This window comes from Sorex fumeus, unplaced genomic scaffold (genome assembly GCF_029834395.1).
Source record: "Sorex fumeus unplaced genomic scaffold, SorFum_2.1 ptg000026l, whole genome shotgun sequence".
In the NCBI taxonomy this organism is placed as follows: domain Eukaryota; kingdom Metazoa; phylum Chordata; class Mammalia; order Eulipotyphla; family Soricidae; genus Sorex; species Sorex fumeus.
The window spans coordinates 6,058,960-6,084,400 of NW_026606083.1; the positions used below are offsets into that span (position 1 = coordinate 6,058,960).

At 45.0% G+C, this 25,441-nt stretch overlaps 1 protein-coding gene across 3 annotated transcripts in view; it reads left to right on the forward strand.

Annotated features, from left to right (window-relative positions):
- The first annotated feature begins 1,866 nt into the window (after window positions 1-1,866).
- WDR37 (WD repeat domain 37) overlaps window positions 1,867-25,441 on the forward strand; it is a 47,455-nt gene continuing 23,880 nt past the window's right edge. For 2 of the 3 annotated variants that reach the window (XM_056114709.1, XM_056114710.1), the window contains exons 1-8: window positions 1,867-2,005; window positions 9,252-9,429; window positions 14,673-14,769; window positions 16,026-16,121; window positions 16,416-16,480; window positions 20,957-21,092; window positions 22,330-22,401; window positions 23,237-23,281. In XM_056114709.1, the coding sequence (XP_055970684.1) occupies window positions 9,292-9,429; window positions 14,673-14,769; window positions 16,026-16,121; window positions 16,416-16,480; window positions 20,957-21,092; window positions 22,330-22,401; window positions 23,237-23,281 (649 nt within the window). In that variant the 5' untranslated portion in view covers window positions 1,867-2,005; window positions 9,252-9,291. Of the gene's footprint in view, window positions 2,006-9,251; window positions 9,430-14,672; window positions 14,770-16,025; window positions 16,122-16,415; window positions 16,481-20,956; window positions 21,093-22,329; window positions 22,402-23,236; window positions 23,282-25,441 lie in introns of those variants that run through there. The other variant, XM_056114711.1, reaches the window with a different exon arrangement.

The window sequence follows — 25,441 nt, forward strand, 5'->3', positions numbered from 1 at the left end:
TCAAGTAATTATGATCAAGTAATTATGTCCAGGAATAGATATATTTCAGAGTCAATCAACTCCCAAATATTAGGAGCATAGCATTGATAGTCTTCTGTGTTTAACCAAAGAACAATGTTCCATTATAGAATATAAAAAGGCTATAGGGGAAATAGAAAAGCAGGTACAAATACACAGCATTTCAAATACAAAGCAGTACAAACACAAAGTTCAGAATTACCATAAAGTTTTGACTTATAAGTTATCATGACTGAGTTGGGGAACTGTGACAACGAGAGATAAAATACAAAGGAAAGGTTAAAAATAAACTTTAAATTAGGGACGCTCCAAGAGCATGTTAAGTTTCTCTGAGGGGAGGAAGCATGTTAGGCTTCACTGAAGAAGCCTAAAGTACTAAGGGTTAATAGCCAACAAAAGTAAAGGTTGTAGATAGACTTTAACTAAATTAGGGATGTTAGCAAGGGCATGACAAGCTTCTCAGGGAGGAGGAAAAGGAGCAAATCACCCGTGAAGACGAAAACAAGGTTAATATTTAACATCAACTCCTGTATTATCTGGCCCAATTTCTGAAAGTGTCATGAAAATAAGAACAATGCAGATTTGTTTATCCAGTCATTAGGCGCCTAAACGTAAGCCAAACATATATATATATATATATATATATATATATCACTTTATCACTGTCTTCCTGTTATTCATTGATTGCCTGGAGCAGGCCCCAGTAATGTCTCCTCTGTCCAAGCCCTGAGATTTTTAAAAAGTGCCACATTTGAGGCTCTTTCGGGGTCAGGAGAATGAGACCCATAATTGTTACTCTTTTTGGCATATTGAATACGCCTCGGGGAGTTTGCCAGACTCTGCCGTGTGGGCAGGATACTTTTGGTAGCCTGCCAGGTTCTTCAGAGTAATAACTAGATGATAAGATGTCTCGTGGCCAGGAGCAGGGTTTTATAATCTCTGGGTCTTGGCCATTGATGGGATTACACAGCGGCGGGGGCAGATGGTGGGTGTAACACCTATATACTGGAAGATGTATATATTTATTTTACTTTCTGGGTTACACCCGGCAATGCACAATGCTTATTCCTGCGTCATGCACTCAGGAATTACTTCTGGTGGTGCTTGGGGTCCATATGGGATGCTGGAAATCGAACCCGGGTTGGCTGCGCGGAGGCAAATGCCCTACCCGCTGGGCTATCGCTCCAGCCCCCACATATTCTTAAACTGGTTTGAGGACCAGGAGCCAGAGCAATAGCCCTGAGGTAAGGCGTTTGCCTTGCCTGCGGTCCCCATCACCCAGATGGCCCTATGTGTTCCCCAGGAGTGATTCCCTAGTGCAGAGCCAAGAATCGTCCCGTCCCTGAGCACCGCCGTTGTGTGACCTAAAAATAAGGCACGGGGGGCTGAGAGGCGCGGCTGCACAGCCCCGAGACCGAGCTCTGCACGAGCGGCCGGAGGGGCCGGAGGGGGCGGCCTTCCCGCAACCGCTGGCCCAAGCCCTGTCGTAGAGGTGCTTCTCTACGGCTCCTCCGAGTGACCTGCAGGCCCGCCCCACGCACACCTGTGAACCTGGCCGCGTGCAGCCACCCCGGCGGAAGGGGCATCTCCTCAGGCCCAGCCTCCGCGGAGCTCGGTGGGATGCCCCTTCCGCGCCCCGACGCCAAGGAGCCCCTAGCAGGGCGGTGCCCGCCCGCACCAGGAGCCCACAGCGAGCCCGTCCGCGGCGCGCCAAGTGCGCGGACCGCCTGGGTGGGACTTCCGTAGCCCAGCGGACCAGGCCGAGCGGGCGGGACTTCCGGAGGCGCCGACCCTGGAGTGGTAGGCGGGCGCGGACTTCCGGCCGCCGGGCGAGTGGCGGCGCGGGGACTTCCGGGTGCCGGAAGTGCGGGTCGTCGGGCTGCGGGTGGCGGGGCCGCGTCAGGTGTAAGCGCGGTGTCCTGCCCGTCCGCCGTGGTCCCGGGCGCCGCGTGGCTGGGAGCCGACGGGCGGCGGTGCACGGCGCCAGGTGAGTGCCGGCCGCCCCGGGGCAGGGGACGTTCGGGAGGCCGGGGCCCGGCGGCGTCGAGCGAGGCCCGCGGCGGCCCCGCAGGACCAGACGGCACGCTGAGGAGAGCCCGGACCGACGCTCCTCTGGAGGCGCGGGCGTGGGTCATCGCCGGCCAGCACCCCGCGGTCTCCCGTACCGCTCACGAGTCGTGTGACGGGGCGTCGGGGGACGTTTGAAGGAAGAGGCGTCTCGGTTTTTGACGCGTCTTCGTGCCCAGACGCTGTGGGCTGGCGCTGGTCGCCCCCGGGCTTGGAGGCGTATCCCCACATACTGCCAGCCCCTGGTGTGGCCCCAAACCAAACCAAGAACCGTTTGAAGCGGGCACTCGGCATGCGTGTGGTTCTGTGGCGGGCCTGTCGGGTGCCCGCAGAGCATCCCCCGTGGTGGCCCCTTTCCGACACCCGTGGCAGACGCCTGCAGCCTATCCGATAAATCCCGAAACTCTGTCCTGTGGCCAGAATCAAAAGACTGTTCATTTCTGGGCCCCGGGGAAAGCGCGGAGGGGTTGAATGAAGAGACAGGGACCTATTTTTTGGGTAAGTTGCAGAAAAATGAAGAGATGAGTGTGACTTGAAAAAGTGGGAAAAATTTTTGTCAGGAGTACTAACACCTGAAGAAAGGATGAAGAACTTTAAGAGAGATGAATAGAGGGACCTCTTGGTCTAATTTTGGAATAATGTGAGTAGTCGAGATAAGTGTAAGAGGCAGAACGTGAATTCAGATGATGTGTATATATTTTTGGTGCTGGGCATCTGTCCCAAGACTTGAAATGTACAGGGATTTTCTGCTGAGCTCACCCTGGCCTGTAGCTAACATTTTCAGTGTGGAACAACTGGACAGTATATCCAACGGGAGTATACTTTTGAGAAGATGCTGTGGAGTTGAATTGGAATTTATAATTGTACAAAATGGATTTCTTGGGGTCGACATCGGTCCGTGGGAAAAGATGAGTACTTTCTGGTCTCTTTTATCTCTTTTTTTGTGGGGTCCCAGGGTCATCATATTGGGTGGTACTTGCAGATTACTCTGGCCTGCTCAGGCTTCACTGCTGACTTCTGCGGACTATATGGGATGCTAGTGATTGAACCTGGGTCCGTGGCATGCTAGTCAAATGCCCTACCCGCTGTAGTATTGCTGCGGCCTAATCTTGTGAAGAGACAGATACAGCCAAGGTCACCAGCACTGTGGCTGTGAGAGGAGGATGTAAGCATCTCTGGAATGACTTTTGTGGTTATGAAGGTGAGTGTCCGGAAAGTGGGGTGTAAAGAGATAGTTATCAGGCTCACAGCCTACAACTCGGAAGGGAAAGGAGGATAGCTTTTGCATTTTGTTTAAAGAATTTGAAGATTTTTGCTTATACTTACCAGTTGGTTTCTACTATTGAAGTTCTTCAGACAGGGAAGCAATGCCCTGGATGTTTCATTTCCTTGATTTATATGTCTAAGGATACTTTCTGAGGTCATGTCAAGACTTTTTTTTTTTTTTTAGTGGAAAATTTTTTTTGTGTGTGTGTGGTTGGGGGGGGGCGTGGTGCCACACCTGCAGTGCTCAGCACTTCCTGGTGGGCTCGGAACCTTATTTGGTGCTGGGGATCGAACCCAGGTCAGCCATGTGTAAGGCAGGTTCCTTACCCGCTATGCTATCCCTCTGACCTGGAAAAAAGATAGTTTTTTTTTTTTCCTTTTTGGATCACACCTGGCGATGCACAGGGGCCACTCCTGGCTCTGCACTCAGGAGTTACTCCTGGCGGTGCTCAGGGGACCATATGGGATGCTGGGAATCGAACCTGGGTCGGCCACGTGCAAGGCAAACACCCTACCTGCTGTGCTATCTCTCCAGCCCCAAGATAGTTTTTATTGAAAGAAATTTAATTAGATATGAAGGGAAGGAGAGAGGAAAACATGTTCAAATGAGAACCAGGGCTTCTTCAGGTTGGAAAAATCCTCAAGACAAGTTTTAACAGGGTTTTGGAGATTTGTATTCTTTTGTTTCTGGCTTTTTTAAAGTTATACTTTGTGGTGCTTAGAAGCTGGTTCTGGCAATGCTCAGGGCCTGCGCTGTAGTAAGAATGGAGTTATGATATCTGGCAGTAAAAGTATCTCTTTAACCCTTTGAGTCCCCTTCTGGCCCTAACTCTATCCTTTTTACAAAACTACATTAGAATATGCAAGGCAACTCAGTATGAGCAATTGCTCTATTAGTGATCATCACTAGTTACTGATTCTTCTCCAGATCTGCTGCTTATCTCAGTAGTTTGCTTGCCTCAGAAATGAGTACTGCCCTTGATGCTGTTGGTTCAGGCCAGGGCCGCCACCCCAGTCCATTGTTTCCTTCTGGTGCTCACTGCCATCATCATCCATTGCTGAGACTTCAAGAGTACCTTCCCTCTGGCTCCCCTTTCTTAGTCATCGGGTCTACTCTGGCTCCCCTTTCTTAGTCATCGGGTCTACTCAGTAGACATCGAGTGCATCCTACAGCCCAGGAATTTGGAGGTATGGGGACTGGAAAACCTGGCTGTGCTGGGTTCTACTCAGACTTGTTGCAGGGATTCAATTCTTGGCATATTCTGGGGACCATGTGCTGAGATCTCTGGGCCTCCTGTGACCCAAAGCTTGTGCTTAACCTGAGGAAAGTGAGTGAATTATTTATTTTTTTGGGTTTTGGGCCACACCTGGTGATGTTCAGGGATTACATCTGGCTCTGCACTCAGGAATTACTTCTGGTGGTACTCAGGGAACCATGTGGGATGCCAGGGATCCAACCTGGGTCAGCCATGCAAGGTAAGCACCCTACCCACTGTACTATTGCTCCAGCCCCTGAAGTTAGTGATTTTGTTTTGGTTTTTTTGGGGGGCCACATCCTGTTGTGCTTAGGGCTTAACTCCTGACTCCATGCTCAAGGATCACTCCTGGTGGCTCTGGGAATCAAACTAGGGTTGACTGCATGCAAGACAGTTCCGTAATCCCTGCACTGTTTCTCTGGCCTGTACTGAGTGATTTAAAACAAGTTATTATTTGTTTCTTATATGTTTGGTTTTTGTTTTGTTTTGCTTTTGCTTTTTTTGGGGTCACACCTGGCGATGCACAGGGGTTATTCCTGTCTCTGCACTCAGGAATTACTCCTGGCGGTGCTCAGGGGACCATATGGGATGCTGGGTATTGAACCCACGTTGGCTGCGTGCAAGGCAAACGCCCTACCCACTGCGCTATTGCTCTAGCCCCATATATGTTTGATTTTTGAGCTAAACTCAGTGTTGCTCAGACCTTACTCCTAGCTCTGCACTCAAGGATTACTCCTGGTGGGTTCAGGGGACCATGCCAAGGATGAAGCCTTGGTTGGCCTTGTGCAAGGCAAATAGCCTACTCTCTGTATTATCCTCTCTAGCCTCTAAGAAAGGAGTTTTATCCTGAGATATATCCCTAGCCCGGAAACTTAATTTATTTTTTTCTTAGTTGAAGCCACATTGTATAGGTTTAATTGTTTATTTTTGTTTTCTTGGCTTCGCCTTGTGGTGCTCAGGAGCTGTTCCTGACTCATAGTGGTTCTCAGGGTATCATCTTTGCTGCTGGGGATTGAGCTAGAGCCTGCTGCATGCAAGGCAAATGTTGGGATCTCCTGTACTATCTCTGGATTCCAATCTTGTATAGGTTCTAAGTGGAAATTTCAGAACTGAGAAGATAGAAATGAATTAAGTTCAGTCTTGGCTTCTTTTTAATCAGTGGGATGGAGAGGACAGGAAAAAGTTGGTGAGCTTGAAGATAGAACTATAAGACTCATGCAGTCTGAACAATAGAAAATAGACTGGAAAAGAACTGAGGGACTGGAGAGATGGTACAGTGGGAAAAGTAGCTTGTCTTGAATGTGCCTGACCCAGATTTGATCCCTGGCACCACATGATGGTCCCCTAAGTACCTGCAGAAATGATCCCTAAGCTCAGAGCCAGGCATAAGCCCTGAGCACAGCCCCCAAACTCAGAGAATGTCAGGGGTCTATGGAATTTTTTAATAAGATCATTTTGGGGTTGGAAAGATAGTCCAGGGCTGTCACTTGCTTACCTTGTATGTGGCTTCATTTTAGACACCTCCTGTATTGCAGATTGCAGCACTGGAGATGCCAATCACCATGAGTGGGGCTGGGTAATTTCAATACTGCAGGCCTAGTTCAACTCTAGTTGAACTGCCAGCCCACTGGGCTCAGAAATGCAAAGTTGCCGTGGGTTCATGAGAACTGCTTAGGAGCCCTTGCCCTCCCCCCTCCAAAGAAAAAAATCCCAACAGAAATGAAAATCTGGCTATTCTAGTCATCAGGATCCCAGAAAGGGAAAGGTAATAGGACTGATCATTTGAGAAATATTGTTGAGTATAAACCCATAGGTCTTAGTAAGTTTCATGAAACCCAGACAGGATAAATTCAGATAAATCCTTGGTAAGACATGTAGTCAGATTTCTCAAACAAAGGCAAAAATGTGTCAGAAATGTCATTTAACTTACAGTGAATAGATTGACAGTGGGATTTCTCATCAGAAACCATGGAGGCCAGAAGAAAGCAGCACAGTACTTTCAAGTGCTGAAAGAAAAGAAGTATCTACTTAGAATTCTCTGACAAATGAAAACATCCTTCATGTGATTGTTATCAGCTGGGAATTTCTTGAAATAGAAAGGAAATGACAAAAGGAAGGTGGGAACACTAGGAAGGAAGAACAAACAATAGAGCAAAAATATTGGCAATTTAATAAACATTCTTATTCTCTAATGTTTATTAGCACCACGCTCTAACCAACTGAGCTAACCGGCCCCACTTACTTGTTCTCTAATGTTTAGAGGTTCAAGTTTAACTGTTTAATGTGATATTTGGAAAGGAAATATTTAATATGATTGATTATGTTGAACAGATTCAGGATGGCAAAGACCAAAAGGGATAAAAGGAATGCTTTTATACTTGAAAATGAACTGGTATGAGGCTGGAGTGATAGCATAGTGGATAAGGAGCTTGCCTTGCACAAAGATGTTTGAGGTTCAGTCCCTGGCATCCCATATGGTACCCTATGAACTCCAGTTGTGATTACTGAGTGCAGAATCAGGAGTAATCCCTGAACATTGCTGGGTGTGGCCCAGAAAGCAAACAACAGAAAATCAACTGGTAAAGTGTTAATTGTATAGCTAAATTGTGAAATGCCTATAGCAAGGCAGTTATTAAAATAGAGAAGTTTGACCATATGACAGATGAGCTTTCTCTATGGTAACTGAGGGGGAAGTCATAAGTGTTTCTGGGCCATACCCAATGGTGCTCAGTACTCACTCCTGGCTCTTTGCTCAAGGGATCACTCTTGGAGGGTTCAGGGGACCATAGGGAATGCTGGAGATTTGACCCAGGTCTCTTATGTGTGAGACAAGTGCCTTACCCTTGATACTCTCTCCAGACTGTTGGGCTTTTTTTCCCCCTTGTTTATTGATCCCTCCTTCTCCCAGTGTATCACTGTTCAGTTACGTCTCTTAAAGGGCCACTCCCGGAAGGATGGGGGACCATCCTTCTGCAAGGATCCAGTGCCGTGAATGGAATCTGGGCCTTCCACCTGGAAAGCATGAGCTCTAGCCCTCCCAGCCTGTAGATTTAAAGTGATAAGTTCATATATCTTGTTTCCTCAACCACTACCTGATCCTTGCCACCCCAACCCATTTGAAGGTTCTAACACCTCACCTTTTTGTGGCCCTCTCCCAGAGCCAGACATCCATCTCTCAATTTGATATCATCTGTTCTTGTTCAGCCTTATTTGTATCCTACACTATATTAAAATGCTATTTTTTATTTTTGTTTGTTTGGGTTTGGACCACACTGGGGGAAATCTCAGGAGTCTGAGAATTTCTCAGTGCAGAGCCAGGAGTAACTGAGAAGTATTTCAAGGAATTACCTGACAGTGCTTGAGGGATGATACTGGATGATGGGAATCAAACTCGGGTTGGTCACATGTGAGACAAGCACCTTTCCTGCTCTGCTATCTCTCCAGCCCCATAATAATTTATTTTTAGTATCCAGGTTCAAATTGTTTATGCAATATTATCATTCTGATTGTGGAAATAAGTAATTTTACTTCTCATTGAATATCCCTTGACTGTGGTCCCCTTCCAACCTAGTTTCCTTTCTGAGGTTCCCACTTCCTAACCAGTTGATTTTCTAGTCTCATGCTGTGGCCCCCCCCCCATTTATATTGATGTAACTTTTGGGCTGGAGCAATAGCACAGTGGGTGGAGCACTTGCCTTGAATGCATCTGAACAGGGTTTGATCCCCAGCACAACATGATCTTAAGAGACCTGCCAGGAGTGATCCCTGAGTGCAGAGCCAGGAGCAAGCCCTGAGCACTGCTGGATGTGCTCTTCCCCATGCCCCCCCCAAATGTTTAAAACATCTATCAGCAGTTGAGGAAAGAAGATATCTTGTAAAAAAATAGATTACTTAAAATTGACATAATGTTGGTAGAATTATGTTGGAAGACTATTTCCAGCTGAAAATGAAGACATTTTCAGCTGAAAATAAGTTGATAATGTTGAAAATGGCTATATCGGGCCAGAGCGATAGCACAGCGGGTAGGGCATTTGCCTTGCATGCGGCCGACCTGGGTTCAATCCCCGGCATCCCATATGGTCCCCCAAGCACCGCCAGGAATAATTCCTGAGTGCAAAGCCAGGAGTAACCCCTGAGGATTGCTGGGTGTGACCCAAAAAGCAGAATCCTTAGGGATGACTCTTGGGGGAGGTCTGGGAACCATATGTGGTGCTGGGAATCCATCCCTGGTTGGCCCAGTGCATGGAAAATGCCTTACCTGCTGAACTTTAACTCAGGTCTCTATCTTGAACAACTTAATTTGTCACATCTTAGTTACATGTTATTAAATGTTAAACATTGTAAAGGAAGGTTGGAATTAAAAGTAGCAGTTTTGGGATAGCATAGATAGCAGTTAAGCATTGTAAAGGAAGTTTGGAATTAAAAGTAACAGTTTTGGGGTAGCAGACCCAACACAGCTGGTAGTTGCTTGCCTTGCACACAGAAGACTCGGGTTTGATTCTTGGCATCACATGTGGTACGCCCAAGTATGTCAGGAGTGATTCCTGGGTGCAGAATCAGGAATAACCTGAGTACTGCCAGGTGTGGCCCTAAAACAAAACAAAAGGGAAAGTTTTGCTTACAGTTTTTCCTGGTTTTGTTTAGCTTATTGCAGGAGTGACCAGGACATCACCTTCTAGAAGTAATGCCCACAGAAAGCGCAAGTTCTTCTACTGCTCGCCCAGCAAAACAGAAACGCAAATCTCATAGTCTTTCCATCCGAAGAACAAACAGCTCGGAGCAGGAGAGGGCAGGTCTGCCAAGAGAAATGTTAGAAGGACAAGTAAGTGTTAGTGGGTCTTGATGGTACCCAAACAGCTATATGTATGCGGGGCTTCAATGGGTAAAAGTGAAGCACCTCCTCTCCCCCGCCAAAGTAAATTGCTGACAAGTATGAGAGCCTGTACAGGGCCAAATGAATGTTTTCATCATTCTCAGTATGAGAAAGTGGGTGTGATGGTTTGCGTTAGTCCTTTATTCTTGGAACAGTGTGATTTTAGGTTTTCTGTCTCTGATAGTCTTAAGAAGAGATGTAGGAATGATTCAGTAACTGCTTGATTTATCATGTTTCCACTATAGTGAGTATATCATCTGATGTTAATAATATATATCTTATAATTTGATCTTTTTTATTAAATGACTTTGTTAATAAGTTTCACATTTCCTGGTTCTTAAGATGATGAAAATGTTTCCTTTTTTTCTTCCTCTATTTTTGGGCCGCACTTGAGCTCAGGGTTTATTCCTGGCTCTTTTCTGAGGGATTACTTCTGGCAGGGCTTAGGGGACCATATGGAGTGCTGGGGATCTAACATGGCTTGGCTGTGTGCAAGGCAAATGCCCTAACTGCTGTACTATTGCTCAGGCCCCTGTTCCCATTTTATTTTTTAATTAATTAATTAATTAATTTTGTGAGGGGGGCCATGTCTGGTGGTGCTCTGCACTCAGGAATTACTCCTAATGGTGTTCGGGAGACCATGTAGGGATGCTTGGGATTGAACTTTGCTCTGCCATGTGCAAGGCAAATTGTCCTATACACTGTGCTTTCTGCACACCCCTCCCACCCCTTTATATTTATTTTTTGTTCTGTCTTTGTGCCATACCCAGTGATGCTCAGGGTTTACCCCTGGCTCTGTGATCAGGGATTACTCTTGGTAGACTTGGGGGACCATGTAAGTTGCCTGTGTGCAAGGCAAGTACCCTAACTACTCTGCTACTGCTCCAGCCCCTTATCGCTTTTTCAAGGAACACCATTTATGGGATTAGGGCCTAATCACCTGTTGGGAACTTAAATCATATTTTCAGAGATTTTTTTTTTTTTTGAATAGGCATGTTGTATAGTTCTGGGGTTAGAACTTAAGCTTGTGAGTTTGGGAGGGCAGTGGGGGCTTAAAATTCAGTATACTTAGGAAATCAAATTTTTGAACTTGAGCCATGCAGTGGAGCTTTTGTGATGAATGGAACATTCTAGACCTATCATATCTGATGTGGCAACCATAAACCATTTGAGAATAGTATGAGGAACTAAAAAATTTCACTTGAACCAGAGGGATAGTACAGTAGATAGAGCGCTTGTTTTGAACTCAGCTGACCCAGATACCATAAACATCCCAGTAGTCTACCCTTCCCCCAGCACTGCCAGAATTAAACTCTAATCCCACACTGTGGAGTGTACCCCCAAAACAAAACAAAATGTTTAATTTAGCTCTTATGCTTAAGCAGCCAGATAATGGCTCTCAGATTTTGTATTGGATAATGCAGTCAAATAAGTTCAGGTTATATTTACTTCTATTTCTATTTTGTTTTACTTTTTTGGCTTTTTGTCACACTCAGCAATGCTCGGGTTACTTCTGGCTCTGCACTCAGGAATTACTTCTGGTGGTGCTCAGGGAACCATATGGCATGCCAGGGATTGAACTGGGGTTGGCCACATGCAAGGGAAATGTCCTACCTGCTGTACTAGCACTCCATTCCCAGATTTACTTACGTTTCTGGTTGTGACAATTCCATAGCTTTCTTTGTTCTCCTAGAGTGAACTCTCAAATGAGGTCTGTCTTCCTGTCTTGGCCTCTTCACTCCATTGTGATGTAGACCAAGTGGGTATCACATCTCTGGAACCCTTTATGAAGGTACTCAGAATCAAACTGAATAGCCTTAGTGGTTGCTCTGCTCCTAGTTCCTGCCTCTGACTGTCCAGTGTTTCCTGGACTTGTTCTTGAGTTTGGTGTTTGCACTTGGCATGGTAGGTGTCAGCATCGGGGCCAGAGGCTGGTAGTACAGCAGGTTAATAGTGCAGCAGGTAGGATGCTTGCCTGCATGCGGTCGATCCCTGGCATCCCATATGGTCCCCTGAACCTTGCTAGGGGTAATTAATCCCTGAGTGAAGAGCCAGGAGTTAACCCCTAAGCATTGCCAGGTATAGCCCCCAAACAACCACAACAACCAGAACAACCAAAAACAAGAAAAGCAGGGACAAGAGAAGACAGAGGTCATAGGTTAGACCGTTACATAGTCTACAGCAGTTTTTAATAGTTCTTCTTTCAGTACAGAAGAACCCCTGAATGTGACTGATTGTGAGTGTGCTGTTTGGGCAATTGTGTCTTGGTTTGATTCCTGTATCAGTGCATTCAGAAGTGTTTTCTCAAGTGGTAGCAGAAGTTCAGTACCTCAGTTCAGGCTGTGAAATTCAGGGCATCTGAGGAAATTGAAGGGGAGCTACATAAGACGTTTCCAGTGCAGTCCCTGCTGTTATCTGGGAGATCTCATCTCGCTGTGCTTTGTTTCTTTTGGGGGTCTGAGGTACTCAGGACTTTGTGCTGGCTCTGCTCTTAGGGGGTCCCTATTGGCAGGACTAGGGTACTATATGTGGTGCCCGGGACTGGACCAGATTGACTGTGTGCAGGGGCAAGGGGCTATGCTATCTCTCTGGCCCCTGCACTTTCCTTTATGGAACGTTACATGAAATGAAATCTGTCATTGCAGTTTGGTCTCATATGTGATGAGACCACATATAATTCTAGTAAAGGTAATATTTTAGCTGCTGAGTACTGACAGAGCAGGAATAGAGAGATGAGGCCTCTGCTGATTGTGAGGCCCCCAGCCTGCAGCCAGCAATAGTGAGGAAGAAGGAGGATTTTGGCCGAGAGAGCAGCCTCGCTACCTCTTACTTTGGTTGGTTTTCATTTTCCTTTTGTAGTGATAGCTAAGGAGAATGTCTCAACATTGTTTATTCTAGCAGATTCAGTTTTTATATTTATTTTTTGGGACACAGCAGTACTCCTGGATCTGTGCTCAGGAATCACTCCTGACAAGATTTGGGGGATTGAATCAGGATTGGCTGCATGTAGGACAACTCCTTAACCCCTCTCTCTACTATCTCTCTGGCCCTCAAATTGTTTCTAAACAACCTCACCTAGTATTTTCAGTAGTTTGTAAACTTTTCTAGAGCATTCTGTGATTGATTTTGAACATATTGCTAGGGTGATTATACCTTTAGGTATCGTTTTTTTCCCCAAAATTTATCATTCAGGAGGCTAGAGTGACAATATAGCAGATAGGTTGTTTTCCTTGCTGCTTACCCATATTTGATTCCCATTATCACTTACATGTTCCTTGAAACCTGCTAAGAGTGATCCCTGAGCACAAAGCCAGGTGTGCTCTAAAACAAACACAAAAAGAGTCACATCAAGGCTTTTTCCTAAGCCTGTATTCCCTCTTGATCAGGGATCTCTCTTTATATCTCCTATTTCTCAAGTAAAACTGTCAACTGTCAACAAAAACTGTCTTGTGGGGGCTGGAGAGATTGTATAGTAGGTAGGGGTAGCCAACCTGGGTTTGCTCCCTGGCATCCCATATAGTCCCTTGAGCACCATCAGGAGTACTTCCTGAGAATAACCCTGAGCATTGCCAGGTTATAAAATAAAAAACAAAAAATTGCCCCCCCCGAAAACCCAGAAAACAAAACAACAAAACGATTTTGTTTCACTTAAAAAAAAAAGAGAGAGAAAAACAAAAATCACATCCATAGCCTTTAAGGACTGAAATACTTCAGAAATATCTTAAGAGTCCAGAGCGATAGTACAGTGGGTAGGGCATTTGCCTTGCTTGCGGCTGACCCGGGTTTGATCCCTGGCATTCCGTATGGTCCGCCCAGTACTGCCAGGAGTAATTCCTGAGTGCAGAGACAGGAGTAACCCGTGAGCATTGCTGGGTGTAACCCAAAAAGAAAGAAAAAAAAGAAATATCTTAAGAATTTTGTTGATGGGCTGGAGAGAGGGTACAGCCAGTAGGGCATTTGCCTTGCATGCGGCTGATCTGGGTTCAGTCTCTGGCATCCCATATGCCCCGCAGAACACCACCAGGACTGCTTCCTGAGTGCAAAGCCAGGAGTAAGCCCTGAGCATTTTAACCTCTCACCCCCCCCCCCCCCCCCAAAGAATTTTGTTGATGATACCAATTAGCTAGTTGGGGATGAATCAGAAAAATGGTGTACAGACCACGTCCTCAGGAAATGAGGGTCCAAAGTAGACAGTTTCCACTGAATCCAGGAAGGTGAGACTTGTTGAGGCACCTGGTACTGGGGGCAGTGCCTGCATCAACCACAGCTTTGCTGTGCTTTTGTATGCTGCGGGCTGGCGGGGAATGCAGATGTGCACAGCTGGTGCACAGGTGCGCAGAGCTAGTGTTGTTACCGAGCTTCTGCACACTGTTCTCATAGGTGAGAATATCATTCCTTTCATTTCACAACTATCTTAGATATTCAAGAGCGTGGCAGAAAGTGCCAGTTTATTTTCCTGGAATCAGGGTGGATGTGAGAACTCTGTTAAGCTCATCTTTATTAACATAGTGTTAAAATTTATAAGAGCATTAGGATAAATAGTTCTTAAGTTCTTTGTGGGAATTGCCTCTCTTGAATACTCATTTGACAGGTTTGAGTAAGGTAGGCATATTTCTTCTCCTGGAAGGAAAAATGGTGCCTGTTTTTGAATCCCATATTGTCCTACATAACCACTTACAGAAAATGTTTTTTTTGGGGTATCATGCTCAGTCTAGCACAGGGGTTACTCCTTGCTCTGGGCTCAGGGATTATTCCTGGAGGTGCTTGGGGGACCATCTGGGATACTGCTGGCAATTGAATCCAGGTGGGTCATGTGCAGGCCAAGTGCCCTACCGATTGTACCATCAGTCCGACCCCTAGAATCTGTAATTTTTAGTTCATTTATCTCGCCTGCATGGCAAAGCCTGGCAAGCTAGCCGTGACATATTCGATATGCCAAACACAGTAACTAGTGTCACAATGGAGACGTTATTGGGTCTGCTCGAGCAAAATTGATGAACAACGGGAGGACAGTGACAGTTTATTTATAAACATTTTGAAACTTAAATTCATGGAACCCTTTATATATAAGAAATAAAATGTATTAAGATGAAAATTAAGACTCTAAATATGATAATTCACTTTGGAAAGTGCATTGACTCTTGGTAGCAGGTTTTTTATTCATTTATTTATTGGAAAATTCTTTTCTGCAGGATTCCAAACTGCCCTCCTCGGTTCGCAGCACACTTCTAGAACTGTTTGGTCAAATAGAAAGAGAGTTTGAAAACCTTTATATTGAAAACTTAGAATGTGAGTATGTCTTTACATACTTTATGGTTTCATTTCTCTAAAGTAGTGTTTGAAAGTTTAATATGTGGCTGGTGTTCCCCCATTCAGTCCCTCCTCCCTTCAGCTTTATTTAGTTGTCCATTTGTTTTGGCCATACTCCTGCAAATGCTGGGGAGACCACCTGAGGTGCCAGGAATCAAGCTGAGCTGTGATAGCTTGAGTGCACGGCAGAAGCTTCATGCTCTCAATGATCCTGTGTTCTTTTCTGTGTTCCATAATCACTCTCCTTCTAGCTGGTGTAACTGTTGCTAGACTGGAGTGCAGGTATTGAGCGCCCTGTGCTGTGGGAGTTTGTCTGGGAGCATATTTGAAGTGCTTGGGGTGTTAGGACAGTCATTTGATCCAGCCTTCCTTTTGAGGATATGGGAAGACTAGGCCATCCGTGCCGTTCTGTGTCATGTGCCTGTGGGGAAGACATCAAGCTGTATAAAAGAAAAGCTCTCTGGACTGGAAAGATTGTACAGTGGCTAGGGCCCATGTCTTTCAGCTGACATGGATTCTATCTCCCAAGTCCATCAGGAGTGAGCCCTAAGCACAGAGCCAGGAGTAAGCCCTGAGCACTGCTGGGTATGACTCCAAAAAGTACAAAACAACCAAATGAAAGCTCCTTATACTACCCCACTCATGACCTTCCCCCTCTCAGAGAACCTTATTTATTTATTTTTTGTTTTGTTTTTGGCCACACTCAGCTGTGCTAAGGGCTTACTCCTGGCTTTGCACTCAGGGATTACTTCTGGTGGACTCGGCGTGCCAGGGATCGAAATTGGATCAGACAAATGGAAGGCAAATGCTCTACCTGCTGTGCTATTGCTCCGGCCCCTCAAGGACCTCCTTGTCTGCTGTTTTTCCTTTAGTTGTTCTGTGCTTGTTTTTGACACAGTAGTCTCAATTTCTGCTCTTTCTGATGCACATTGGTGCTTCCTTGGGGCAGCTGTATAGCCTTCATCTACTGTTTGTCTCCTCTGCTTTCTTCCTGTCTGTTGTGTTTATAGGGCATGTGCTTATTCAGTTTCTGATCTTGGGAAGGTAAGCACAATGAGGACTTTTGTATTTTATAAGTTGATTCCAAAAATAGCATAAAATAAAATACTATGTGCTTGTTTTTGTGGGCGTGGGGTAATTGGGGCACACCTGGCAGTGCTTACTTGTATGCTCTAATTTTTAGAAGCAGTGAGTTTATCCAAACAAAAAATGATTAAAAAATGTTTTATTCTTAGTGCGTAGAGAAGTTGATACTCTTAATGAACGTTTAGCTGCTGAAGGACAAGCTATCGATGGAGCAGAACTCAGTAAGGGCCAACTCAAGACAAAAGGTAAGACTGGACTCTTATGACTAGATCACCCTATAGATATTGATGGAGAGATTTGGAAGTGAATGAAGGGTGCAAATTTATTTGCTTTTTTGCGGGCAGCAGTATTTGAAATTCATGCTTTGGCTCTGGGTATGGAGGGGAGAATGCAGAGACTAGAGGCCTGAGCTCCATGTCAGTTCTGCCTTATCTCCGTCTGGGCTTCCTGTCTCCCTGTGTGACATGGAAGGTGCGTCTGTAGCCACAGCTCTATTGTCCTGGGACTGTGCACTGATGACTGTTTCCTTCTCTCTGCAGCCAGTCACAGCACTAGCCAACTTTCTCAGAAGCTAAAGACCACGTATAAGGCCTCCACCAGCAAGGTATGCCAGGCCCTGACTCTTGGGCCAGTCATGTGGTATTTAAGGTGTGCAGACGTTTACTTTAAATTGCATATTTTCCAGTTAGAAATCAAGTGCATTAGGAAAAGATAAATTTCAGTAATTTAGGAAAATAGCATTTTTCAAAGGAATATCATGAATGTTACATAAGACCATAGTATGTAGAGACATCTAGACATTATTCTGGCCTAATACTTAATGAGATTAATTTATTCTGCAGAAGTAAATCAGTGTTTTTGGGGGTTGAGGGGTTACATTTTGTATTTTTTGTTGTACATTTTATATTTTCTGTTGTGATAGGTTTTGAATTTGGAGATTGTAATAAATGGTAGGAAAGCATGAAATTAAGTTCTGAGCTGTAGCTAACATTTTAGTTTATCAACTTGTATGATTTTACAAGTATAATTAAAAATGTCTAAGGCAAATAGGGAGATTGATGGTATTTTGCTTTTTTCTTAGTACCTTATTTTGACATTTCTGAGTGGCAAAGATTTAATTGTATGGAAACTAGCTTATTGCTGAGTGAGCAGTACTTTATGAAGTAATATTTGATGGTAATTTTGTAAGGATCTTTACTTTGGAGTACTTTGAATATGCAAAAGGTAAATTAATTGCTGAACCTTAATTATATTTTCATTCCTTTTAATAAACCTGAGGGGAAAGGTTAAAAGTTAAAGGGAGTCTACTATGATGATATAGTTATTATTAGCTTTCTGTTTTTCAGCTTAGTTCCCATGAACTTAAAGTTACTTAGCATTCATCCTGAGTGAGATAGACTGGACTGAATAGAGCACATTATGATTTAAAAAAAAAACTTTTATTAGTGAAACACCATGAGGTACAGTTGTAGACTTACAAACTTTTGTGCTTGGGTTTCAGTTATACAATGATCGAGTACCCGTTCCTCCACCAGTGCTCATTCTTCACCACCAATGATCCCAGTATCCCTCCTCCCACCCCATCCCACCCTGGCTCTGTTGGCAGGGCATGAGCGCATTAAGATTTACAGTTATTTCTTTTTATTTGAAAGTCTTTGCTAATTTTTTGTTATTAAAAAGAATTTTGAGGGGCCAGAGTGATAGTGATACAACAGGTAAGGCGCTTACCTTGTACATGACTGACCTGGGTGTGATCCCTGGTGTTCCGTATTGTCCCCTTAGCATCCAGGAGTGATCCCTGAATGGCAAGCCAGCAGTAAGCCCTGAACATTGCTGGTATGCCCAAAAACAAAACAAACAAACAAACAAACACAAAAAGATAATATTGCTGACATTTTCTTGTGTTTCCTTGACAGCTCTGGAATGTAAGTTGCTAATTTAAATTTTCGTAGTAGATTCTCTAACTTATATTTGTTCGTTTTAAAGTTTTTCAGTAAGTTTACATTAAACATTCACTTCAAAATGTAGTGAGATTGTTATATCCTTGTTAATATTTTCTTGCTGGAATCATGTTGTTTGTATATACAAGGATAATCTTAGAATCTAGAAGCTCTCAGTCTAGAGGAAGAAAGATTTATGACATAAAACTTTCCCGGGAGAAAAATGCTTTGTACAGTACTTTACTTTAAAAAGATGTATTAGAGGGGCTGGAGCAATAGCACAGTGGGTAGGGCATTTGCCTTGCTTGCAGCCAACCCAGGTTCAATTCCCAGCATCCCATATGGTCCCCTGAGCACCACCAGGAGTAATTCTTGAGTGTAGAGCCAGGAGTAACCCCTGTGCATCACCGGGTATGACCCAAAAAGCCAAATAAATAAATAAATAAAAACCTGAATGCAACAAACAGGTAGTGCTAGATTCTAGATTCTTGATTCTGTCCTGTTGACTTAGAGTTTGGAATGCAGGGGTTATATTTGGTGAGATTGGGGTAAAACCAAATGGTTTGAGAAAAATGTAAAGAGACCATTTCCTCTCCTTTCTGATAACTGATGACATATTTTGAATGTCTTACGGGAGAGAAAAGGGGCAGTCTAAGCTGATAGCCCCTTTAAAGAAAATGGTAAAAATGTTCCTAAATTAAATAAATTTTGGGGGTGTTGTTGCTCAGGGACTCCTCCTGGCTTAGTCCTCAAGGGTTGCTCCCTGAGGTGCTGAGGGGTTACCATGTGGTGCCAAGAATGGACCCTTGGTCCTTGCATGGAAGTCACACTCTAACTCTTGAAGCATCTCCCTGACCCACAGATGTTTTCTATAAAGATACGGGGTGCCTGTGAATTTTCAAAAATAGTTTAGCTTATATCAGTTAAAATGTTAAGTTAGGATGATAGGTGTAAACAGAAATTTCTTGTTTTACCCTATCGCTTCTCTCTTGAATATTCCTTCTGAAAAATTATTTTGTTGGTCATCTTGACTGAGTCAAGATTTTTAGGTTTTTTTTTTTTTTTTTTTTTTGCTTTTTGGGTCACACCCAGTGATGCTCAGTGGTTACTCCTGGCTCTGCACTCAGGAGTTACTCCTGGCGGTGCTTGGGGGACCATATGGGATGCTGGGGATTGAACCTGGGTCATCCGTGTGCAAGGCAAACGCCCTACCTGCTGTGCTATCACTCCAGCCCCAAGATTTTTAAGAATTTTTAAGAATAGTTGAAGTTCATAGATGGGCATTTGGAAGCAATGCGTAATGATATGAAGTCTCAGCATCCTTTTTTTGTTTGTTTTTGAGCCATACCCGGTGGTACACAAGGGTTATTCTTGGTTCTGCACTCAACAATCACTCCTGGTAGTGCTCAGGGTACCGTAAGGGATGCTGGGGATGGAACCCAGTTTTGACTGTGTACAAGGCAAGAGCCCTGCCCGCTCTACCATCTCTCTAGCCCCCCAGCATCTTTATTAATTTAGCTGCCTCTGTATCCTACCAGATGTGGTTGGAGCGAGTCTCTGGGTCGTCACCTTCTTTTCTTTTTGTTCTGGGGGTTTGTTGGTGGGGGATGGGGGGCAGGGAGGAGTTCTTGAGGAACTTGATCCCAGATTCATATCTCATGGTCTTATTCTCTGTGCTACATGTGGTAGAATCTTGGAAAGGAAATGTACTGCCAGTGATGGGCAAAGTTTTACACGTTTCTGAATTTCATTATTTTTTTAGTGGAACATTGTTTCATATGGCAGCACACCATAGACTACCACAAATATTTGCCTGTGTGGTGGAGGCCCCGCTGGCTAGTTGGACTGGGAATCCAGCTTTCAGGGAGACCAGACAGTTGGTCTGATGGGCTCGTGGGGCAAGTCTTTTGTTGAGACCTTCTACATTTAAACCAAGTCTACTTGCCTGTTGACTCTCTCTATCAGACTTTCATTGTATCAGGGGGGAGTGATAAGAGCACTCGCACCCAAACAGATGTAACAGTGACTTGTATTTAATGTAGTTATTTGAAGATGGAATTTAGGTGTTTTTTCAGGGCTTTGCCAAGTTGGTGTTTTAAAAGTGCTGTATAAAAAAATACTTTAAAGAGGAAAAAAAATTTCTTTTTCACTTGATTTTACAGTTGCAGTATTCTGACTAAACACTGTTCTGATTCATTTAAATGTTGAAGAGTTATTCTTATACCCGAGAAAAATTTAAAATTCATATTGAAGATTGTGTATCAGTGTCTTTCTCGTGCATTTTGTATTTTCCTTGTGAGAGTTGGTACCAGTTGTCTGCTCTTATGTCATCCAAGTCGCTGCCTCATCGCCATGTGCACCTCTGCGTGGGCCTTGGTCTGTCTGTCCCTGTTAGACTGTGCGCTTCTGGGCCAGGGCCTGCTGTCAACTATGTCTGCTCCTCACACCACATGCTCAATAAACCACGTTCACCAACCTGCTTTTCTTGTAGAAGTGTCGTCTTTGCTGCTTCCCTCCACAGAGGCTGTGGCTGGTGTAGGATCGCCCCAGGTGAAAACATGGAAGTTTTCCAAATAATCAAGTCCTTAGTGTGGAGGTTTGGGCTCATCACCTCCCTGTCTGGCAGCTCTTTGTTCTTTTTTTTACTTTTTGATTATCTTTTAAAATTATTGTTTTTTTTTTTTCTTTTTCAGTCACACCTGGCATGCATAGGGGTTACTCCTGGCTTTGCACTCAGGAATTACCCCTGGCTGTACTTGGGGGACCATATGGGATGCTGGGCATTGAACCAGGGTCTACCGCGTGCAAACGCCCTACCTGCTGTACCATTGCTCCAGCCCCTGTTCTTTTTTTACAAAGAGAAGAACATTGAGAAGAACTTGGAAATGTTCTCTGGTTTGGAGGGTGGCCTTGTGGCTTGTTGCTGGCCCTCCTCAGATGCTTGGCCACTGTGTGTGCATGTATTAAGGGTCCTCCAAGGGGCCACCTAGACCTTTGCTTCTGCTTTGTGGGATCTGGACAAATACTGCGGGTGAAGAGTTTTAAGTTGTTGGTTCATACTTCTCAAGGCATTTTTAGCTTTCACCTTTCTTACACACATCTATTTAAATTGTCTACTACCCTTCCTGTCATGATTGTAGATCGTCTCCAGCTTTAAAACTACCACGTCGAGAGCTGTGTGCCAGCTTGTGAAGGAGTACATTGGCCACAGAGATGGTATCTGGGATGTCGGTGTGGCCAGGACGCAGCCTGTGGTGCTGGGCACCGCATCTGCAGGTATGTGTGCTCGCTGCCCTTCTGGCATGGGAACAGCATTTCTGAAGGTAAGTGTTCTGTGGGTGTGGGGGCAAGGCTTCAGAAGCAAGGCATGTAGTTGGCGTGCTCCCAGGGTGAGTGGGAGAGCCTCTCTCTGCCTCCTGCCTCTAAAGATGAGGTGCTCAGAGAGCTAAAAGGCATCACCTCCCAGCCTTCCAAAGGGGGCTTATGGTCAGAAAGGCCCAACTGGGGAGAAGTTAAGTAGTCACTGGACTCTACTATTTAAAGAACTAGAAAATGTTCAGCTAGAAGGATTGAAAAAAAAAAAAGCACTTCATTGTGTTTGAAAAGACTAGGTGGTTTTGGGAAATTAACAGTGAAAAAGGGAATAAAATAAGGTCCTTTTGGTTTTTTCCTTTTTTCCCCTTTTTGGGTCACACCCAACAATGCTCAGGGGTTACTCCTGGCTCTGCACTCAGGAATTACTCCTGGTGGTGCTCGGGGGAACATATGGGATGCTGGGAATCTGAGTCAGCTGCATGCAAGGCAAATGCCCTACCCACTGTGCTATCGCTCTAGCCCCCAATAAGGTCCTTTTTGTGCATTTCTGAAATGTCATTGGCATAGTAGCATGCAGTTTTCAGGTTTTCATGTTTATCTTTCTATTTTGATGCCCATAAGAAGAAAGATTCAACGAATGATTATCCTAATTAACATAGAACTCGATCTGAATTCTAGTTGCATTTGAATATTGCATGATGTTTTGAGAAGGTTCACTGTTTTTAGTTCTGAACCTGTGAGGTGAGTGCTGTGTTTATAAGTTTGAATTGTGATGTGGTCATTGCAGTAGTGAACTAGGAGTCAGTCAGACCCCCGATGTTCCAGGCCCTCAGACAAGGCACCACTTTCTCCATCTGCTTAGAAACATTTTCTAAATCAACTGAATTACAGAGCAGTGTAATCAGAGTTGCAGGAGACACTAGTGGTGATGTCATCACTGCTCTTTTATTAAAAAGGCTGTCCAGGGGCTGGAGCGATAGCACAGTGGGTAGGGCGTGTGTCTTGCACGCAGCCAACATGGCCGATACAGGTTTGATTCCCAGCATCCCATATGGTCCCCCGAGCACCGCCAGGAGTAATTCCTGAGTGCATGAGCCAGGAGTAACCCCTGAGCATTGCCGGGTGTGACCCAAAAAGCAAAAAAAAAAAGGCTGTCCAGTGGGTGCTGGCTTACTTCTTCCTTGGCTTCATTTTGCAGATCACACGGCTCTGCTCTGGAGCATTGAAACTGGGCGGTCCCTTGTCAAGTACACTGGCCACGTGGGCTCAGGTGAGCAGAAAGGGAAAGGGCTGTTTTGTGCTTGGGTGTGGGTGAAGATGAGGAAGATGAAGTGTGTCAGAAGATGAGAAGCTGCTCTTAGTGGGCAGATGGCTGGTGTGACTGGGCATGTCTCCTGCTTGCTGGACAGCAGATCTGGCAGTGTGAGCTTTGTTAGGAGAGTAGCTCAGGTGTCCAGATGTGATGTGGGTGGGGTCAGCTTTTCTTTGTGTGTGCACACAAATTGAAAATTAGTGTCCTCCATCTCAGATGGCAGACACTTCGATGTCCTGTTATATTCAGGCCCTAATACTCAGGCCCTATGAAGAGCGTACTCTCCCACCCTTCTGTCGTATCATTGCCAGAACTGTTTGGAACAAAGACCACACACAATCTAGTTATTTTCTTTTTTCTTTGGCTACACTCGGTAGTGCTCAGGGCTTCCTCCTGGTTCTGCACTCACGATTCACTCCTGTTAAGGCTCAGGGGACCATATGGATGGAACCTGGGTTGGCGGTATGTGAGGCAATATCCACTGTATTATCTCTCCAGCTCCCACTGCTAGTTATTTTTTTGTTTTTGTTTTATGGGCCACACCTATGGTGCTCTGGGGTTATTCCTGACTCTGTGCTCGGGGATAATTTCTGGAGGTGCTTGGGGGACAATATGGGGTCCTGAGGACCAAACCCAGGGTGGGCCACTTGCAAGGCAGGTGCCCTGCCTGCTGTACTATTGCTCCAGCCCTTTACTTCTAGTTCTTAACTTTGTAAATGATAATGTATATCTATAATAAATATTGGTGACACTTTGTTCCTATAAACTTGTTTTTAATATTTTTATTTTGCAGTGAATTCTATAAAATTTCATCCATCAGAGCAGTTGGCTCTCACTGGTATGTTGATTCTTTTTTATTACTAAATGTTACTGGTAATTAAAGATTACCAAACAATTGTGATTTCTTTTCCATACTATCAGAGGATCATGCCTTTCATGCAGGTTGGACAGCCATAGTAGGCAATATAAATTATATGAGGAGTGGCTTCAGAAAAATCCATTGAATAGAATATTGTGACCAGTAGTGGGTGTGACGTTTAGATGGACATGACTTTCGTGTAAGATCAAAGTCTGTTCCTATTACTCTTCAGGTCTCTGAAGCGTGCCACTTTAGCTTGCTTTCCCTGTCCCTGTTTACATGGTCATCAGCAGATAGTAACGTAGCCTTTGGATCCTCTGTGCAGCAGAAGTGCTAGAGTGGGAGGCAACACCTTCCACTTACAGTGCTGCAGGCCAGCGAATCTGCCGTGGCGGTGCTAGCTTGGGTGGTCTTGACTTTTTGCAGGTGACTTCATTCTTTTTTACTTTTTTCTTTTTGGGTTATACCCAGAGATGCTTAGGGGTTACTCTTGGCTCTGCACTCAGGAATTACTCCTGGTGGTGCTGGGGGACCATATGGGATGCTGGGTTGGCCTTGTGCAAGGCAAATGCCCTACCCGCTGTCCTATCACTCTGGCCCCCCCGAGTCTTCATTCTTGTAATGAGCTTTTCCCTGTGGCACCATCTGCCTATCATACAGCCTGGAGGTGATTTGGAGGCACTGACAGCAGTCTCGATGGATGAGAGTTCGTGCTGACCAGGGGTCAACACTTTCTTCTATAAAGGACCAGAAAGTCAGGTCTAAGTTAGTCTGTCACAGCTGGTCAGCTCTGATACCTGTGTGGGTCTTATTGTACACTCAAGCTTATTTATACACTGGCGGTGGGGACTGGGGACTGCTTGGGTTTGCCCCCAGTTTTACTGGGATTGAGCACAAACTTGGGACCAATTCAGTATGTCTCTGTGTGAGGGAAATGGGGGACATTGGTTCCAGAGTTCTGTTTCAGACTGCAGTAGGGACTCTGTAGTGGTCACCACTGGGTCAGCAGTGAAGTAGGTGGTATGGGGTTTGCCCTTAAGAAGTCAGCTGTAGTGTGATGAGATTGGGCAGCATCCAGGTGCTGGCTGACCTTGGGAAAGAAGAGAGTTGTGTCTGTAGGGAGGTCAGGGAGGAGCAGACAGAAAGGGAAATGCAAGAATGGGCCAGGGAAGAGGACACGGTGGGCTTTGGCTGTGATGCTATGTGGAGATATTGGTAAGGAGGCAGGGGGTTCATCTGACATGAATAGACATGTGCCATCGGCAGCTTGAGGGCACTGCGGCTGGGATGAGGGTCCAGATGGCGCATCTGTTCTGCCAGAGGCACCTGCGCCTGTATCAGGGAAGCGGGGTTGCTGGTGTGAGCTCCACCCAGGTACCCTGTATAGACCCCGTGTCCCTTCAGTTAGGTGGATGACCAGTAAGACCTGTCAGTTTCTTGTAACCATTGGAACTTTCTACTCTAAATTGAAAGGGAAAATTAAAAAAAAATTTTTTTTTTTTGTGTGTGTGGGGGGGGCACAACTGGTAGTTTTCAGAGCTTACTCTTGATTCTGTGCTCAGGTATCACTCTAGTGGGGCTCAGGGGACCATATTGCATGCTGGGGATTAAACCTAGGTAGGCCGTCTGTAAGGCAAGTGCCTTACCTGCTGTATAGTCTCTCTAACCCCAACGGAGGAAATATTTTGTTTTTGTTTTGAGGTCTCACTTGACTGTGCACAGGGCTTACTCTTGACTCTGTGCTCAGGGATCACTCGTGGTGGGGCTTCGGGACCATATGTGGTGTTAGGAATTGAAACTGGGTCAGCTGTGTGCGAAGCAAGCACTTTACCCACTGTACTATCTCTAGAATATTTTTTTTTGAGTTTTTACTTTTAATGGAGTTTACTTTTTTTTTGGTATATTTATTTATTGAATCACTGTGGGAAAAGTTACAAAGCTTTTAAGATTAAGTCTTGGTCATACAATGTGGAGTTTACTTTTTGGTTTTTGGGCCATTCCCAATTGTGCTCAGGACTTATTCCTGGCTGTGCTCAGAGATCACTCCTGGTGGGGCTCAGGACCATATGTGGTGTTGGGAATTAAAGTTGGATTGTCTGTGTTCAAGGCAAGCACCCTACCCTGCTATTTTTCTCTCCA